General features: G+C 47.6%; 2 protein-coding genes and 1 pseudogene across 2 annotated transcripts in view; 2 read left to right on the plus strand and 1 right to left on the minus strand.

Moving 5' to 3' along the window:
• The window catches only part of LOC116829199 (C-type lectin domain family 2 member D-like), a 287,968-nt gene that overhangs the window by 106,125 nt on the left and 161,280 nt on the right, over window positions 1-20,563 (minus strand). The window lies entirely within an intron of this gene.
• LOC116829195 (C-type lectin domain family 2 member B-like) overlaps window positions 1-20,563 on the plus strand; it is a 98,395-nt pseudogene that overhangs the window by 41,673 nt on the left and 36,159 nt on the right.
• Window positions 6,205-12,921, plus strand: LOC142047603 (killer cell lectin-like receptor subfamily B member 1A). Its single transcript, XM_075071471.1, is given in 5 exon segments — window positions 6,205-6,289; window positions 9,972-10,106; window positions 11,742-11,897; window positions 12,280-12,391; window positions 12,798-12,921. Coding segments are annotated over 5 exon segments (612 nt in total).

The raw sequence follows: 20,563 nt of genomic DNA on the forward strand, positions 1-20,563 counted from the left end.
TTATTTTGTTGTGACTGGTGGGTACAAAAAAGAAACGTCATCTATCTTTAGCAGTGTAGTTACTGTGGTGGCATTGTTAAACAGATGATGTGTTTCAGTCTAGAGACAGTGGTATTTCAGTTGTAGATGAATTGATATACTCTAGGGTCCAATTGTGCTTACTCAAGCAAAAGAATAAAAGAACAGAGCCTCAATTTCAAAATATCTTCTGAATCTACCATTCTAATGCAATTATTCATGTACAAGAAACACAGTTAGCAAGTGTAGTAGCCACAGAGCACTCACGCAAACACATCCCGATATCAAGGATGGTACAAAAACATTCCCCAAGGATAACTGAAACACACTGACCCCTCCTAAAAGATAAGGTCAGGATGACAGTACATAACAGAGATGTTTTGATCGAACCAACGTGTACAAGGTGATGGGTGATAAGTAGCCACATCAGGGGGAAGTAACTAACTGTGTCAAAGGGGCAGTGTGTACCTTGTTTATATCAGGGTATAAAGATGTGTCAGAGAGCATGTTTTTGGCCAGCCTAGAGGGCAGTGGAAAGTCCCACCATTGACTGAGTGGCATCCATTGTCACTGGCATATATGTCTTAGTATCCTCGTAGGGTCTGCCAGGTTCTACTACTGTGCTTCGTTGACAGTAAACCTCTGTACCTTAATGGATCTTGTGGTCATTGGGCAGTTTGCTCGAGGTCTGTCGTTCCAGCACATAGGAAGAACACACAGACGCAGCCGAACATCTATCAACATCTAACCACAGCAAGTAGTTATCAGTCTAACGGGTATGCAAAAAAGAGGAGGTTACTTACCTGTAACTGGAGGTTCTTCGAGATGCTTGGGCAGTACTTGTATTCCAAACACGGGTGCACATGTGCACCATATGCTGGAGTCAAAAGATTTCTGTAGCAGTGTTCATTTCCCTGCACATGCATAGTATGTCACTTCCTGTTTCAGGTGAGTTTATATGAGGCCATGTGAGGTGATGCCCCTTCAGTCACCCTCTTAGCACTGAGTAGCCCAGTCTGCAGCAGAGGAGATGGTGGGTGGGTATTGGAATACAAATAGGGATCACACATCTCAAAGAAACTCCAGTTACAGGTAAGTAATCTCCTGTTCTTCTTTGAGTGGCAGTCCCTATATGTATCCCAAACATGGGTGAGTAGTAAGCAGTGATCAGTATGGAGGTGGGTGTGAGGATGCAGGAGGCATCACAGTTTGCAGGATGGCACAGCTCATGGCCTTGTCTTCTGCCATTCACTGGGTGATGGCGTAATGGGGGGTGAAGTTTTGCATGGAACCACCAGGTTGCTGCTCAGCAGATGTCATGCCAGGATATGTCTGCCAGGGAGACAGAGGTGGTCACGTGTGCCCGCGTTGAGTTTGCCATAATCCAGCCTGGTGGGGTGTTAGACCGTACATAGCACTGTCAGATGCATGTGAAGACTGATTTTGAGATGCGCGGGGAAGAGAAGGTGTGGCCCCTGGACCTGTCTGCAATAACCATGAAGAGGTGTGGAGAGGTGCGAAAGGCACGGGTTCTTTCAAGGTAGAATGCAAGTGTAACTGTGCCTTTGTGGGTCACAACTGAGGCTGCCAAATTCAGGACAAACTGCTGAGAAATAGGGCCGATACACCACAAGACTGGTGGTTAATCCCCCACAGGATATACCAACCCAGCAACAAAAGTAAACTTCTGCTTTACCACACTGGCTAACAAGAAGTCATAAAAGCAGTTTCCTTAGAAATTCCAGTTCTTGTATCACCACCAAGAAAACTGGATTCAGAGATGAGTGGTTCTTTACAACCATCTCATCAGATAAAAAGTTCTTCTGATCCCAAAGGACCAGCCACACACCCAGGTCAGTATATAACTTAGATCTTACCCAAAAATCACATTGTTGCCAATACATTAGTATCTAAAATCTAAAGGTTTACTCATAAAAAGAAAGAAAGGTGAGCATTAAAACTGATTAAAGGAATCAAATACATACAGTAATTGCAAAGTTCTTGGTTAAGGCATGTAGCAGTGATGGAATAAACTGCTGGCTTAAGTCAAGTCTCTGGCTGCTTCCAAATCATTGGAAGGTCCTCAGTCCATCGCTTAGAACGCTCCCATTAGTATAAGTCCATAGTCCAGAGGTTTGAGCAGGAAAGAGGCAAAATTGAGGGGTTTCCAGGGGCTTTTATATCTTCTGCCATGTGGAGGGAAACCCATTGTTCTTACTGTGGAAAAGTACAATAGCAAGATGGAGTTTGGAGTCACATGGGCAAGTCACATTTTCATGCATTTCACCTTGTCATTGCAGGAAGCCATTACCTATACCCCAGACAGTACGTTTGAAGGCATTGAGGAGGCAGAGATTGAGTGCAGGGTGAAGTCGAGAAAGTTCAGGGAATAGAATCCCCTGCCAATAAAGGTTGAGCACCAGCTCTATCATGCCCTTTGCCTGAAGGGCGATTGCCTCCTGCTGTAAGAGGTTGCAATGAGAGAGACTCCCAGCAGGTGTCCTGGAGGAGCCTGGGTGTGGAGGGAAGGCAAGAAATTTGGTAGCATAACCATGCCATCTCTAGTACCCAATGGTCTGAGGTTATCCTGCCCCAGTTGTGGGCAAACAGGGCAAGATGACAGGGTGATGAGGATGGGGATGGGCAGCAGCTCTCAGCTCTTGACTGGGCTTGGGCTGGTGGCACAGTAAGGTGGAGGAGGTGATCGTGGCAGCTGCTGATGGCTCAGGTCGCTGGTACTGATGATACCTCTGCGTAGGTTGTAGGTTCTTGATATCTTGATAGCCTGTTTGACATAGGAGCATGGCAGGAAAGGTTGTAACTGCTGTTTCTGATGGGTGCCAGGGTGTATGTCCTGAGAGACCAAAGCATCACTCTCGAGTCCTTCAGGGAGTGGAGGGACTCATCCGTCTTTGCTGAGAACACATTGTCCTTGTTGAAAGGGAGGTACTGGACTGAGGTGGCAAGCCAGAGAACTGCAGCCAGGACTGCTGGTGCATTATGACGCTTATGGTGATGGAGCAGGAGGACGTATCTGCAGCATCGACAGCAGCTTGGAAGCTCAACTTCATAGTCTGGTAGTCTTCCTCCACAAGAGCTTGGAAGTGCTGCTGTTTGTCCTGCGGCAGATCATCCAGGAACTCTGGTAGCTTGGCATAGTTGTTGAAGTCACACTTCGCTAGCAGAGCGTGGCAGTTGGAAATGCGAAACTGCAACACCACAGAAGAATATACCTTACGGCCCAAGAGGTGAAGGTGTTTTGCTGCTCTGTCTGTGGGAGTAGAGATGTGAGAATGTTATCGTGCCCATTAGGTCAATGTGTGCACCACCAAGGAAGTAGACATGGGGAGAGAAGAGAAAGTTGGCCCCTTTGGAGAAGGCAAAGTACCAGCATTCCACTGTTTTGGGCATAGGGGTACATGAGACCAGCATGTGCCAGATTGCCTATGCTGGTTGGAGAATAGCATTGTTAATGGGCAATGCAACCCGAGATGGTCCCCTGGGCTGGAGAATATCCAACAACTGGTGGTGTTGGTCGTGTACCTCCCCCAGGGGTATGCCCAAGTCAATAGTAACCCATTGCAGCAGCTCCTAGTACTGCTGATGTCGTCAGGAACATAGGCACCGACTCTGTGGGTGGTCCGGGGCTGGAGCACCCACGGGGCAAAATTGGTGGGTGCTCTGCACCCACTGGCAGCTCCCCGCTCTGCCCTCCCACCCCAGTTCACCTCTGCCTCCACTCCATCTCCACCTCTGCCTCCTCCCCTGAACTCTCCCCCTCCCTCTCTCCCTCCCTCCCAGCGCTTGTGCTGCAAAACACTCTGAACCTTAGCGTCCAAAAGATGGGGTACCAGCATGAATTCCTTTAAGCTTAATTACCAGCTTAGAACCTGTAGCGCTGCCACCAACCAGGAATTCCAGTGCCTGGTACACTCTGGTCCCCCCAAAACCTTTGTCCCGGGCCAGCCCAGGATCTCTGGATCTTAACACCACGGTGAAAGTAATTCTTTCCCTCAGTTGCCCTCTCCCAGGCTTCCCCTCCTGGGTTACCCTGGAAGATCACTTGATTCAAACTCCTATCACAAAACAGAGAGGAAATTCACTTCCTCCCTCCTCTCTCTCCCTCTCCCAGACTCTCCCTGAGAGAGAAAGTAATCCTAACACAGAGAGAAAATTAACCTTTCTCTTCACCTTCCCTCCTTTCTTCCCACCAGTCCTGTGATCCTGACCAGGCCCCTGGGGTCTCACCAGAAATAAAAAAACAATCAGTATCTTACAAGACTTTTATTAAGAGAGAAACAGTAAAATTATCTTTGTAATTTAAGATGGATATGTTAGCAGGTCTTCAGCTATAGACACTGGAAATACCTCCCAGCCTAAGCATACCAGTACATTAAAATCCTTCCAGCCAAATACACATTGAACCCTTCCAGCCAAATACACATTTGCAAATAAAGAAAACACATAAGCCTAACTCGCCTTATCTACCTAGTACTCACTATTTGAACTTATAGAGCCCTGTATTGGAGAGATGGAGAGAAACCTGGTTGCACGTCTGTCCTCTGAGCCCCCAGGAGCAGACCCAACAACCAAAAACTAACAGCACACACAGAAACTTCCCTCCCTCAAGATTTGAAAGTATCCTGTCCCCTGATTGGTCCTCTGGTCAGGTGACAGCCAGGCTCACTGATCTTGTTAACCCTTTACAGGCAAAAGAGATATGAAGTACTTCTGTGCTATTAACTCTTAACTATCTGTTTATGAGACCACTCTAGTATTAATTCTGTTGACAGCATTGTGGTACACAGCATAGCTGCAGGTCTGTACCCAGATGCTTGCAGCATCTGCTCCCTTGCCGCCTCTGTTACCCTCAGGAGACTGATAACACATAGGGTCACCTAGGGAGATGGTGGTAGTTTTCATTACAAGTGCTTTTCCTGCAAACAATAGAGCATGTGACCCCCCACCAATGGTGATTTCTGGGTCCCTCAATCACAATCTCCCTAACATGCCGGTGGTTTGGGTGGCAGGGATCAGTGTTGACCTAAGAATCTGCAAGCCCAGAGCGACTGCTACCAGCAGTGTTACAAGAGGGGGAGGCAGGGGTTTCCTGTGTTCTTTTGTGGCTTTAAACACTGATACCCACCCGGGAGCCACCTTGGACAAAGCCCACACTTTGAGAGGTTGAATGCTGGTCCCTGGTCTCCATACACTGTCCATGTTGCTAGGGGAGGGGGCATTGTCCACCTGCCCACCTGTGCTCCCAACACAGGTTCCCCACAAATTGCAGCACAAGGCCCATCTCCCATGCCCCTGGGCTATGCTCACCATGGCTGGAACAGCAAACAGGTGCATTGAATAGCTAGGGACAGTGATTATGTTCTGGCTTGCACTTCAGTGGAATAAAGGGAGTGAGTTTTAAATAGCAACTGGGTGCTCGACCCAGGGTATGCACTGACAATGGTCACCTTGTGCTTTGCATGCCTTCCAGTGGAAAGGTTGGCCTTCAGCACAGCCTCCACACCGGTGCAGAGGCTTTCCCAGATTAGAAGATGGAAGAAGAGAGCGCATGATGACATGTTGAACAGCACAGGGACAGCTGACGCAGAGCTCAGATCTAGGAGGATTTCAGTCTCTGAAAAGATGGACATAGACATGGAGAGCAGGAGAGCATCCCAGGAGCATCAGCATTGTCTGTGTGGTTACATTCTTTTCCTGGTCTTTCAGTTTCTTTACGATTGTGCAATAAAAGTCAATGTTTTGGGAATTAAATACTCAGACTTTACTATAGCAGTGCCAGCGCTCAGGTGTAATTTCCTTTGTTACAATTAATGGCTTGATCCAGCAAACACTTACTACTATGTACAGGGTTTTCGACTCTGAGTAGCACCACTGACTTCAGACCCTACCCATGAAATGAAAGTTAACTTTGCTGGGGCTTGGCAGAAGTTGCAGGAGACATGTTGGCAGTCTAGTGATGGGCTCAAAAGTGTGAGGGAAGGCGGAGGAATTGGGTGTCTCTTGTGTTCAGAGTCTGAACTTCCTGTGGTTTCTCATGAGGGGGACAGTGCGGTTGCTGAAGTTGTGAGCCCTGAGCTGCAGAGCCTGAGGGTCAGTTGGTAGCTGGCTTATTTCCCACCTCTGAGTACCTGCTGAAAAGAATTGAACGTGGGACGAGCCTGGCCAATGGAGGATGAAGAAGGTTTCATTGTATTAAACCATCGTCCGAAGACGACAAGATCAGACCGGCCGTGTCAATCTGGGACCCAAGGTAAGTGACTTACTGTCTCCCTATGGTGTCCATTACTGACTGTGCCTTTACATGTTACCTGGCAGGGAGGGGACAAGGGAAAACATCTTGTGTGTATGGAAATTCTGGATGTGCCGTTGTGATACTCTGGTGATGGCGCAGATAACTGCAGACGGCGGTGAATAGAGAAGACGTACGGAGCTTGGGACTATGTGGGGGAAGAGAGAGCTTGTACAGAACGGGTGGGCTCTGCCTTAACTAGAGCAGGACCAGACTCTTGGCACATGCAATAAATAGGATTTGGGGTGATTATTTAAGGTAGGAGCTGGAGAAAAGCTAATGGGTGCTGAGGAGCCTGCTAACGTCAGACATGTTAGTAATACGAAGGTGCAGGATCCAGTAAAGGATAAGACATAAATTACTGGATGGCTGATCATGAGACTGGCCAGGGTAAGATCACAAAAGTAAATTCTGCAAAAGGGCATCAAAGGAGTTAAATAAAAATAGGAAGATGGTCAAAAATAAAACCTGTACGTGTGTATCTACAAATGCGGGAAGTGTGAAAGCAACAAACAGGTGAATTCCAATGGACACTGATAGAAGATCTGATATAGTAGGTGGTAGAATTCCCCAATCCAGTGGCACCTGACTGTGAATTGTACACAGGCCAGCTCTAGGAACCAGCAAACCAAGCACGCTCTTGGGGCGGCACAACTCCAGAGACGGCATGGTGGGCATTCCAGGGGCGGCATTTTTGGAGGGTTTTTTTTTATTATTTTTGCTTCGGTAATTCGCTCCTGGAGGTTTTCTTTTTTTTTTTTCCTTTTTGCTTGGGGCAGCAAAAAAACTAGAGCTGGCCCTGACTGTACAGGAAGGAGAGATTAGATTTGGGTGTCGCATTGTGCCTGTATAATCTGCCTGGCTACAAATCCCACGTGCTCAGAATACAAATACACTAATACGCACACTACTGGACCACGAGGTCCCTCACAAGAAGTCAGTAAGGAAAATAAGGACTTGTCTACATGGGTAAACTGACCAGGACAGTGATTTTAAAAGTGATTTTATTCCAGAATAATGACTCCTCTTTGAAAGTGCACTAATTATTCTGGGAGAAAGAGATTTTTAATCAGAACAGAGTGTCCACGTGGTGAACTATTTGGGAATAACCATCCGGTCAATTTCCCTGTGTAGACAAGCCCTAAGTATTCATGGGGTGAATGGCAAAGTAGTAGCCTGGAACAGAAACTGGCTAAGAGACAGGAAACAAGTAGCAGGACTTAATGGCCAGTTTCATCGCGACCAAAGGTTGGCAGGGAGCTGCCACGAGGTTCTGCCCTATGCCTGGTGGTTAATATATTCATGATCTGGAAAGGGGCTGCAAAGCTGGGGGATGTCAAGGGATTGGTTAGGTCTGTCAGGACCGGAGAAAACTGAGGGACGTCAGAGACACCACCAAGCTGGGTGAAAGAGCAACAGGCTGGAAGATGAAATTCTGTTGTTGACAAATGCAAAGTAATGCACGGCGGAAACACTGATCTGAGCATCTCCTGCACCTTGCTGAGTTCTAGATTTACCGTATCAGCTCAGGGGAAATCTGTGCTCAAACTATACACCTGAGCTGCTGCTTCTCTCCCCTGTAAGTTCTGTAATATACAGGACTTTGGAGCCTGTCTCCCATCCCTAATTAGATCCCCTGGGTTCAATTCCCCTAAAGAAGCATCTCCCCTGATCTATACAATCAGATATAACTGTGTGTTTCATTGTCACCTTCTGGAATTAAACTTTAAAAATGTCCCAGGAGTGGAAACCACTGTCCCTAGGGCCAGGAGGGCACAGGCTGGGGTAGCTGAGGCTTAAGGGTCCAATCCTGCATTTCTTGCGATGGGAGCTCTGGGCACTCAGGAAGGACAGGAGTGGGTTCAAAGCTTGTTTAAAGCTGCCAGACAAGGCTTGGAGCTAGTGGGGGTGGCAGAATCTTAGAGTACATCTAAGGTGGGATTTCAGTGTGGGCCGACATATCCGCAGTAGCTCTAATCGAGCTGTGCGCTAAAAGGAGCAATGTAGCTGGGACGGTACAAACGGCAGGTTGGGCTGGCCGCCCAAGTACGATCCCATCTGAGATGCTGCTGCGTACAGGCTCCGGCAGCTAGCCCCTCCCACCGTTTGCACCACTGCGGCTCCACTGTTACATTTCGTGTGCTTACTCAAGCAGTACGAGCATGGGTATGTCTACATGGGCTGGAATTACTCCATCCAGCTCCAGTGTAGACGTATCCTTAGACCTTGAACAGGGTTTAACGGTGTGATGTCACATCATGTCAGCTGGCTCAGTCCAACTAACACCTTCCAAACCTCTCGGCAAGACAAGGCAAAGTGTACGGCAGCACGTGCTCTATAAATGAATCAAGTGAAAGCTAGAGCAGGAGCCTCGGCTTTAATCTGACCAGTGTCGATTGTACATGTTTGTGCTGGACTTCTAGAGTGTGATAGCTAGTGCCTGGTGCTGCCCCTTTACATCTCAGACAAGGCCTGGGGGGACTGAAGCACAGACTTGCCCCAGAGCTCAGGGGTGAATTAAAGGGCCCGGGGCTCTGGCCACCATGGAGCTCCGGCCACCATGGAGCTCCAGGCCCTTTAAATCACTGCGGGAGCCCTGCCACCACTACCCTGGGGCAGCAGGGCTCTGGCAGTGATTTAAAGGGCCCAGGGCTCCCTGCAGTGGCTAGAGCCCTGGGCCCTTTAAATCACCGCCAAAGAAGCCAGTCCAGTCCGGTATGGCATACCAGCTCTTGCCGGTACACCGGACCAGACTGGCTTACTTTCACCTGAGTGGGACATAACCACGTTGTTAACTTGTGACATTGCTAACAGGAGGTCGGTGTTCGCATGCTCATCAAGTTCCAGTATTTCATCTGGTTAGTCACAGGGCTGCCCTAAGAGTGACTTGCTCCTTGACTAACAGGTTTTAAATTATCCTGCTATTAGGTGAGGGGGAACGTAACGCCCGTCAGAGGCTGCTGCACAGGCTCCATTGGAAAGCAGCTGGTCACTATTATTTCTTGCACTATACGCAGATGTTTCACCAAACACTGACTCTTCCAGGTCACCCTGGGATCGGATGGCTCTGGGGGTCGGCTGGGCTGGGAACATCGTCCAGCTGGGAGCTGTGGTAGCGATGGGCGTGTGGGGTGAGTAACTCAAGGCTATTTATTCACCTGTGTGTAACGCTGCACCCCGAGATTTCCTCTTCCCCCACATTTCCACTGAGACTCTTTCTTGTTCATAGAATCCTGGAAATGTAGGGCTGGCAGGGGCCTCACGGGGTCGTCTAGTCCAGCCCCCTGCACTGAGTCAGAGTTATCGATTTCAACACATTTGTGAATAAAATCATGGACGCTTCATCATTCCAAAGCAGAGCAAAATATTACATGAACAATGTGTAGCTAAGAGCTTGATACATGAACCCCTGTGATCCAGCTATGGCAATTCCTCTGTTAAGTGGACAGGGAAAAGGGAAGGCATCTTACAATGTGCAACGAGTGAGAGTTTCTGTCTTGTTCTCTCTCTTTCCCTACTCTAAATGTGTCCTAGCATGTGCACGTGTTTGTTTTGCACACACACACACATTCTCAGTATCAGGTTGCGAACTCGGCATAGTTAACTCTGGTTCACAATCATGCTCTTTCCTTCCTGTCAAAAGGAAATTTTAAGGGCCTGGGGAATGATGGTGCCAATGAGAGAACCAGCTATGGATATAACTGCAGCACTGAGCTGAAGGATTTTCCATTCTGCTTCAAACAGTTTCTATGTGAAGCTCCATCCAGCAACTCAAGAGGTAATTTCTGCTCCTTTGCTCTCTCAGCTGTTTCCCCATATTTCAGTGACACCTAGTGGTCACTTGGGGTAACGCTCAGTGTGTACAGTACAAAATGCATTAAGTATCCTACTTGTGTAGATCTTTTGTCCCAAAGGGTTTTACAAACTAATTATAGTGTGTAGCTGGTAGGGAACCTAAATACAGACATCACTTACACTTTCCACTGGAAAAATGTCTTCTGACTTTTTCAAGAAGCCCTTGCATCTTATAGTTTGCAGCAGACCTTTGAAAATTCAGCACAGGTAGATTGCTCAGGTTGGAGAAGGGCCTTTTCTTTGTTTCAAGAAATTTCCACTTAGGCTCTGCTAAGCTGTGAACTTGGGAAAAACCACCATTTCCATTCTCACTTGTGAGCCTCAGGCAGGGTTGGCTCTACGTATTTTGCCAGCCCAAGCACAGTAGTCAGGCTGCCCTCAGCAGCATGCCTGCGGGAGGTCCGCCGGTCCCGCGCCTTCGGCGTACCTGCCCCCAAATTGCTGCCGAAGCCATGGGACCGGCGGACCTCCCGCAGGCATGCCGCCGAATGCAGCCTGACTTCCGCCCTCACAGCGACCAGCAGGCCACCCCCTGTGGCTTGCTGCCCCAGGCACGTGCTTGGTGTGCTGGTGCCTGGAGCTGCCCCTGGCCTCAGGAAAGCTCAGTAACATGCTAAAACAATAACAGCATGAGCCTTCTAAGGTGCTGGGCTCACCCTATGCCTGGACACGCACTGCACTGAGAGCTGGCAGACCAGCTGCAGCTGGGAAGGTGAGAGTTGAACCAGGCTCCCCACAACCCAGCACCTGACCATGTAGCTTTTGCCCCATAAGCTTCCCCCAGAGACAGGGCGAGAGCTGAGATGGGCGCCTTCTGACAGCCTCTGAACCCAACAGCCCCTCCCCTCACATCACAGCCTTTTCCTACCATCAGCTAACGCAGTATGCCTGTTGCTGAAGGGATCAAGTCTGTGCTGATGGTTCAGGGTGCAAACCCTGCTGATGATTCACGCTGGGCATGTTGCTCCAGTTGCACATCATAGAATTATTGTTCTTTTATTTTTAAACTAGGAAATTCCAAAACATTATTTGAATGGAGGGAAAATCAAGCACTCAGAAGTCGGGAAATGACAGATTTATGGTGCATGGATAATTCTGCCTCTTTGTGCATATGCATTAATAGACAATCTTTAATTACGTGATCATATACTATTGTTTTCTCAACAGGGCCTTGCCTCATTCAGTGCACAAGGTGGATCCACACTGGTGCAGAATTAAGGTTGAATGGGCAACCATAAAACAGACATTTCCTAACTTTTGAGTGCTTGCCTTTGCAAGCTAACATTGTCCAATAGCTAAGGAAAGAACGTGAAAGAGAATCCCAATTGAGCATGACCTGCATTAGCCACTACTATTCCAGGACTGGAGTGCTCACAGCCTCGCTCATATCCCTCACTCCTGGCGGCAGCACCTCCTGCTGATTGAATATTGGACCTGTTCTCAAACAAAAATAAGGGCATTAGTTCTAGCTGCACGCAGGCCCTGTGATTGACCGGGATGAAGGTCAGCATTCATCAGAACCTTCAGCTCCATTAAGTGTTTCCATTTTCCCCTCCAGAGGGATCAGGGTGTAAGCTCTGCCCCCCAAACTGGCTACTGCACATGGACAAGTGCTACAGGGTGTCTAAAGAAAAAAATCCCTGGGACAAGAGCCGTGACGACTGTTCAAAGAGGAGTGCTCGACTGTTAATGATTCGGGATCAGGATGAGATGATAAATAAAACCCCTGGGGAGATGAGCATCATTAGCAATAATTAATATACAAAACTGCTGTTGTATGTCAGTTAAGGTTACTCTATACACAAGGCACCTACACAAGCTAAAAAGCAAAGGACTTGAAAAATTAAATACATAACCTATGCTCTACAATCTGGCAGTGGACACTTCACCAGTAGCACAACATACACCACAAAGAAGGTACCACAACCTTAACTCTGTCCCAGCAGGGACAGAGGCTAAGTTACTGGCCCAAGGTTACACAGGAGTCTGGGCTGGAAAGGGGAATAAAATCCAGCTGTCCTGAGTCTATGGCTAGCACCTGAACCACTATAACCTCCTTTCTCCCTGTCAGTTTATTGTTCCATGTCATTTACAGGCCTTCATACAAACTACTTCCAAAGATACAAACCAGATCTGGCTTGGACTCACCATTACATTCCCTGCAAGGAAAAGGATTTGGGTGGACGGCTCCCTGTTAAATCAAAAACTGTGAGTGTTGTTATCCTTGGAGTCCATGTAAAATGCCCAGCAGGGAGTAGGGGGTTGTTGGCTTTCCAGCATTGCTGTGAGGAGAGGCTACTTATACACACAAGGGATGTTCATTGCTAGGCACAGTCCTCTGAACAGAGGGATGATCAGTCCTAAACCTCAAGAGATGATTTACATCAAGGGTGTGGCTAATCCTGAGGGTTGTTTTTTCTAATGTGAACAAGTTGTGTACACTTCTGAAAAACACCAGCCAGCAGCTCCTACAGGATCATGTGCCGGGAAGTCTTATCAACCAGGACACTGTAGGAACAATTCAGGTGTTAAGGAAGAAATTCAAGAGGTGTCAGAATGAGGAAAAGCTGCTATAAATCTTGTTCAAAAACCAAACAGTGATTTTGTTTCCCAGGTTCAAGGTAGTGGATCCTGCAGAAGGGAACAACTGCAGGGTGATAAAAGCACATCAGATTCATTTTGAAACCTGCAGTGCTGTATCTAAATGAATTTGTGAAAAAGACGCTCTCCTGATATAGACAGTGACATTAGTGCTCTGCACTTGTGTGTGCGAAGGACAAATCCTCTGTAGTGTCAGTCTGTCACGTGAATGATGAATAACGTAGGTGAGCTTCAAAGGGAAAAAATGGACTTACGCCCTTTGCCCCTCCTTGCTTTCATAAAATGGATAGAAATGGCCCCAAAACCTTTTCTTGCATTTGAAATTGAGGTCCTGTCTAGGCTGGAAGATTACAGTGATGGGACAACTAGTGAAAAGACATCACAAGTAGAGGTGGGGGACAATTTTCCACTATATCATTTATTTGCAACCCCCCTCCCTTTAAAAAAATGCACTTTTGGGCCGAACAAGACTATTCACAAACTGATGTTGAATTCACTGAATAGTTTCAGCTAAAATAAAAACAAATAAAATTCACACTAGTTTCACAAGAGGACTGGAGGAGGAAACAGCAGCTAACCCCACCCAACAGCTAAGTGGTTAATGCACCAGGTTTGAATCCCTGCTCTGGAACAGTGCGAATAGGTTAACCATGTACATCTAGACGTGGCTGTGCTATTTTAATACAGTTTTCTGTCAGCAACAGAATCCATTCCCAGGAAAGAGCTTAACATACCTAAGAATCAGGTCCTAGTACGACAAATGTATTGCAGAGCAAGGTTACACAGTTGAGATCAGACACCTTCAAGAATCTAAAATGCTGCAGAGAAGGCACATAACTCAAGCAGCAACAATCTACCCTCTGAAATTTGGAATAATTAGCATTTGTTTCATTAGCAGCTTGGACTTTCCAGCACTGCACATTTTTGCACAGTAATTTCTTTATAAAAGACATGTAGAAAAATAGTTTACAGTAAAAAGTGCCTTAAAGAAATCTATCCCTGAAATGCAGCCTGTGGATGTGAGAATTGGCAGTCAGTGAATGGGGGCAGCACAACAGTTTTGGCGGGGAGGAGAAAGAGGCGCCTCCTGGGAAGGAGGGGAAGGCGTGTCAAGTTGTCTCTAGGGCCACATTTTCACAAAGGGAGGCTCCCAGGCACAAATTCAGAGGCTGAGTTTGCATGAAGACACCCACAGTCTGTATCTCCCAGGGCAGTACAGCTGCATTGCTGGCTGTAGCTAGCAGATGTGGACAGAGCTTGGAAGGGCCAACACCATGTGGGACCCAAGGCCAAAGCCAGCCTATGGCACCCAAGGGGTTGCAGGGAGGCTGTCTGCAGAAAGGAAGGTGTTGCAGTTTGTGGATACAGCAAGGAGCCATGACCCAGTCTGATGAGTGCAAACCCCAGAAGGGCAACAGATCATTAAAGGCACCAGGGAGCAACAGGAGCCAATGGGATGAATTGAGCAAGGGGGGAAATTTCAAGCTAGCGCTGAGGAGATGATCCCCAGCAGTAAGGGGATCTGAGAATCTGGGACATTGCAACCCCCTGCAGTCTCTTTGGGGACCAGTGTGTTAAATGTATGAATGGCTTCTTTAAGCTTGTGTTCTGCTCTATGGGGAGGGCGACCACAGCTCCCCAGGAGCTACAAACAGTGGGGGTCGATTGAGGTGAATCACTAAACAACTCCAGCGAGGTACCACCCTGTGACAGCATGTCCCCCTGTATTCACTTCCTACATTCTATTTTAATAATCTTTATACCAAATATACCTTGTAAGGCATCGTTTGAAAACTAAAAGCAGCAGAGAATCCTGTGGCACCTTATAGACTAACAGACTTTTTGGAGCATGAGCTTTCGTGGGTGAATATCCACTTCGTCAGATGCATGGCATCGTGACATGCATCTGACGAAGTGGGTATTCACCCACGAAAGCTCATGCTCCAAAACGTCTGTTAGTCTATAAGGAGCCACAGGACTCTCTGCTGCTTTTACAGATCCAGACTAACACGGCTACCCCTCTGATGTTTGAAAACTAATAACTTGTGTTGTCAGATGCTACTGGTGTGGTGCTCTGCCCTGTTCAATGTTGATAACAGTTGACTGCGTGCAGGTGTTCCCCCTGTGTGCTGCCCCGGCTCTGCAGATCACTGACATAGCAGATCCCGAGAGAACCTCCAATGACCACAGACTCCGATAAGGCACGAAGGCACCTGGGCAGGTTTATCATCAAATGAAGCACAGTAATAGTTTCCCACAGACTCTACAGGACATACTACGAATATGTGCCCCCGACAATGGACACAGCTCAGTCAGTGGCGGGACACTCCACTGCCCCCTAGGCCGGACAAAGACACCGCCTTAGGGTGCGTTCTTATACACAGGTACAAACAAGTTACACATTATTCCTGACGTACTGAGGTGCAACCCCTCTACGTAGCAATGTACAACCCCTCTATGCAGTAAGGTGCTGCCTCTCACCTTGTACATGTTGGTTAGAACAAAACAATTCCATCCATCATATTACCCTTTTGCTCCTGTCTTTAGGATGGGTTCGCTCATTCTTTGTTATCTGTGTGTAATGTGCAAGTATTGGAGTGTTCTAGTATCATCCTGGCATATGTTTGTATCTCTAGTGTCCAGTACCTTTTAGGTACGTGTATTTTTGCAACATCAGCCCTCTCTTTGCCAGCTTCTGTGAGCAGGGCCTGCCTCTGGCTCATAGCTTAACTTTGCGTTAGCAAAGTCTTGACCATTACTTTAGTTCAGGCCTTAGGCCTCATACCGGGCCTCTGATACCAAGGGTTTATGTCTGAGGGCCTCATCTTACCCCATTCCCCCACTTTTTATCATTTCATGGGGAGGATGTTTACCCATCGTCCCAGAAAAGCATAATGCACGGACTGAGGATAACCTAGTGGGCTAAACACTGTTATATGGTTACCTCATTTTACTATCCAGACACTCATGCCCCATCTGAATTTTTAGTCTGCACATTCCCTCGTACTATGGAGAGACAGATTTTATTATCCGATTATTTTTAGTCTCTTACGATGGGCCTGGGAATGTTAGGCCCGGGACCATGACTGAGGAATGTAATATTATGATTGAGCCTTAGAGGCACTCCCAAATAATTAATATATATGGGCGTGGCATACATATTTGTGGCATATATGGGCATATATGTATTGTATGTATGTACACATATAACAGCACTTTATATCCAAACATAACAATTCTTTTCCAATCTGGTGTTGTAGTTTGGCCCTTGTGATACTGCAGATAGCAACCCACTTTTATTAGGGGAATTACAGTTACCATCTGTATCATTAGCAGTCGGCTGAGTGTTTTGAAATACTGGGATAGGGATTGTAAAAATGTGTCCCATAGTCCTGTGTATATGAGAAGTAAAACAGAAATTTGGAGTAGTGACACTTCCACTGAGGCTTTTAAATATAAATATATAGTAATTACTTACTACCGAGTACTGTCCATCCATGTTATAGATCACCCTTACTGCTGATTATCACCCTCTGGTAAGCTTCACTGGGCAGGAAACAGAAGTGGTAGCGTCTCTGTTCCATCGGTTGCACAGCTCTGTGATACACCCGTAGTTGACATAGATCCAGTTGTTTTTTTATGGATGTTGTTTTTCAGAAAATCTACTGAATGGACAATAACCGATTTATCCAGTATTGATGCGTAAGGATTTAGTGTTGGTATCCAGACACTAAACAAAATGGTTTTGAATAACACCTGCCTTAGTTAGGATGCAGTGTCACTGATCCCAAATTCTGACCAGTACTAACAGGGAATTTATATACCTAATTTGTAGTTACTGTGTAACAATTTGTTTTTTAACCAGTTTGTTTCTCCTGCCTTCCTGTTGTTTGCTGCCATTAGTTTGTTGGAGGGGTTTTTGTTTTTGTTTTACCTGTGTGTTGATTAAACAGTTTAGCAAGATTATGCACATTGTAAATGTACAGCGATAATACAAAACAGAACAACAATAATTCAGTAGTGCAGCAATAAGACAATAGTTTTTACACAGTAACCAAGTTGAAATCAAATCACAGTTTATCCTGGTCCAGCTAGTGGTTTGTAGCTGATTTGTTAACTTAATTGTCCATATATGGTAGACAGAGGTGTATTTGACCAGTCTCTTATGTATAAAGAACTTCGTTTTTCTTTTCTTGATGCTTGGGGGTTTCTTCACTGTAAACAGCAACATGTTCCTTTTCGCAGACAGCCATCCCCGCAACCCCTTGGGTGCCATAGGCTGGCTTTGGCCTTGGGTGTCGGGTTCCACATGGTGTTGGCACTTCCAAGCTCTGTCCACCTCTGCCAGCTACAGCCAGCAATGCAGCTGTGCTGCCCTGGGAGATACAGAGTGTGGGTGTCTTCATGCAAACCCAGCCTCTGAATTTGCACTGGTATAATGTGCCTCATACTCAGCACAACTGAGAGCAGAAAGGGGGAGAATCTGATTCCGTAGAATTTGAAGGGAAATTTCGGTGGCTTTTCTGCATGATGTGAAAGTGACACTGTTAAAGGGCTAGGGTTCACACCGGAGGGTCCTTCAGCTGACATGGACCTGCCCTGGGTGTTCAGTTGTGGTATAGACATATGAGCCTTTTCGTTATTTACATGTTTTCCACAGCAAGAAAGTGCTCACATTCAATACGCTCTCCTCCACATTTACTTAGTTGTTACAAGTTAGGGTTAGGGTCGTTAGACAGCCCCATAGCTCGAGCCCTGCAAACCTGAGTCAGTTGACACGGGCCAGCCGTGGGTATTTAATTTTAGTGTAGACACACCCTTCGTGCTATCACCTAACAAATGGAGGTAGGAACATAAATATCCCAGATAAGCAACAGCTGGGGTGAGAAGTATGAATAAACAAGAGTTTTAGTCACACAGTGTCCCACACTATCACACAACTGTGATAATGCACATGAAGGAGGGACATAAACTGCTTCAGAACTAGGAGTACAGGGATGAGAGATTGGAAGGTGGAAGTATCTGAGGTGATGGATCAGACCATGGGCTAGTTTAGTACTCTGCCTCTTGAACTGGCAAATGCTAGATACTCCAAAAGAAATCAGTCAAGCTACGTTAATGAACCTAACCAACTGTATGTGCCAATTCCTTCCCACCCACCACAGGTAATCAGATTGTCATGAAGGATTGTATTTACTAACTTTGTTCTCTTAACCAGCACAGTTACAGAGGTTATTAATTCTGCTCCCACTGACTAACAAGAGTAGGACTGGGCTATTATACAGTCTTTAAGCTACACAAGAGTTTAAACAAAAAATCAACTCAGGCAAATGGTTATTGTCAGGGCCACTGGTAGAAGTTATGGAGGTCCACTAACAGATATTTCCAGGCAGCATCCTTGGCAATTGCAAACCAGCTTCCTGGGGATAGGAGAGAAAGTCCCAGAGCAAGCACAGCTAAGCCCTCTATACCCGTAGCCTCCCTTATTGCAGAAGTGAGTGTTCCAACTGCAGCACTGGAGGCAAGACTGTGAATTAACTGACAGCCATCTAGCAGGGATAAAAATGTTATTAAAGCTAATGTTTGAAATCAAGTTACACAAGTTAAAAAGGGAAATATTGTAAATCTGGGGTCAAGCTTGAGAGATGAGAGATTACTAGTATGGGTTTCAAGGTTGACAAGATGCATACATAGTACAAAACCAGCAAAGACCCAGATTGGGGTCAGAGAGTTTTTAAGCATCAGAGAATAAGTGATCTTGGGTACGCCACCTATAGAATTTAGAGTCAGAGTTAGCAGTGGTGAAGCAGATAGGTACAAGGGTGCGGTGCTTCCCTCGGCCCATCAGTGTCTGGTGAGTCTTCTGCAGATGGATACAGTCTGTCAGGGAAGGAAACAGGTTATTTCCCTTACTGAGTCCCTTGCCAGTGGTCTTGTTCATGCATCTTGATACTGTTGGTGTCCCATGATGTGCTCTGTGTATATGTCCCTGGACCATCTGATGGTATCAGACACCATGAGCGGCCTCATTAGCTGGGCACAGCACCGACCCTGCATGCTCTCAGCACCGGCTCGTTGGGGGTCCCACGTGCCCAGGGCTCTGACAATCAGGGAGTGGATCTTGACCTCATAGCCCTGGGCTCTCAAAATGTCGGCCAGCTGGGTGTATTTTTCCACCTTCTGAGATCAGGCCCCGTGGAAGGCTGGGGTCCTATTCTTGAAGGGGACTGTGACGTCCACCATAATGACCCCTCTGCTCTTTGCTGGTCGCAGCGATGATTGGGTGCAGCTGGCTGTCCGTTCCGGGGATGGCGTGGTTGACGGAGAACTCCCCCAGGGTTGTTGGGATGCCTTTGCCCAGTCTGTCCTGGATGGCATTGTGGTGTAACTGCCAGGCTCTGGAGTGTGCCTGGCAGCTGCACAAGACGTGGGGCAATGTTTCATTTGTGTAGCCACACCTCCCGCAGCACTTGCCCTGGTTCCCATGGTGGATGGCTCCATTCAGGGGAATGCAGTTGAGCCGGGCCCTGTGGATAAACAGCCAGTTGGCAAACCGGGTGAAGCTGCCCCCGGGGAAGAAAGTGGTTGCTGGTGTTCCATATGCTGGTTACTTCAAAGACTTTGCCCTGGTCCGGCTTCTGCTTCAATTAGTCGGCATAGTGGCAGCAGACGGCGTCGTTCAGGGTCCTCTCCAGCATTGTTCTGGCAGTCATGGTGATGATGGTGTGGTCTGAACTCTTTATGTGTGGTACCAGGAGTTCCAGCTCCCGGGGCTCCTCACTCCACATCCAACGACAGTTGATCCTCTTCCCTAGTCATTGCGGGCATGGGACCAGAAGGAGGACAGGTTTCTGTCCTCTCTCCTAAACTCAGCCTCTAGCCGCTGAAGTAGGTGGTGATGTCCTGCTCAGAGGAGATCCTGGTGATGTATTTCCTCACCACGTCCCATGCAGCGCTCTCTGCGATGCTCCTCACCATTGGGTCTGGGCACATCAGGAGGTGGAAGGTGTGAGTGACCACTGATGTTGCACAGGTTGCCCGTTTGAGGGATGTTGGCTCCACCTTGCCTGTGTGGGATGTAGATTATGTTGGTGCTGGCCCTCTGAGGAAGGAACAGCCATTTCTTCACCAGCTGCCTGATGGTGCTGTCTGCCTTGTTCAGGGGTACCTTGGCTACAGCCGATCCCCTGAGGACAAAGGAGATGTGGGGGATCAGGAAGGTGTTGAGGGCGTTGATCTTTTGCCAGGGAGTGAGCAGGGAGGAGTCGATGCTGGCTGCGTCTTGCAGGATCTCTGCAATGGTATCTTCCGGAGTCTGATGGACACAGACTCCTGTGGGTGAGCCCAGGTGCTGGTGTACCTGCCCCTCCTTGAGGGAGGCCATGGGTTTGCACTGGATTAGGAACCGAGTTGCCTGGGCCAGATCCTTCATGCTGCCATCTATGTGAAGGGAGGTGCTCTTCTTGGCATTGAAACAGAATCCCATCCGTTCGGCGGCCTGGCTGGCAACATCGAGCATCTGTTGGAGGCTCTCCGAGTTGTCGGTGACCAGGACCAGATTATCTGTGTAGGCCAGGATGTTGATTCTGTTGCCGTGCAGGTCAAAGGCGCTGGACTGTTTGAGATGGCTCAGATAAACGGCTTCCATGGCCAGGCTGAAGATGATGGGGCTGAGGGGGCAGCCCTGCTTCACACCACAGCGGATGGGGATTTCGACCGTCTCTCCTTTCCTGGAGTGGATGGTGGAAACTCCACTTGCAAACTCTCCGCCATCTCCCT

This window comes from Chelonoidis abingdonii, chromosome 12, assembly GCF_003597395.2.
Source record: "Chelonoidis abingdonii isolate Lonesome George chromosome 12, CheloAbing_2.0, whole genome shotgun sequence".
Taxonomy (NCBI): domain Eukaryota; kingdom Metazoa; phylum Chordata; order Testudines; family Testudinidae; genus Chelonoidis; species Chelonoidis abingdonii.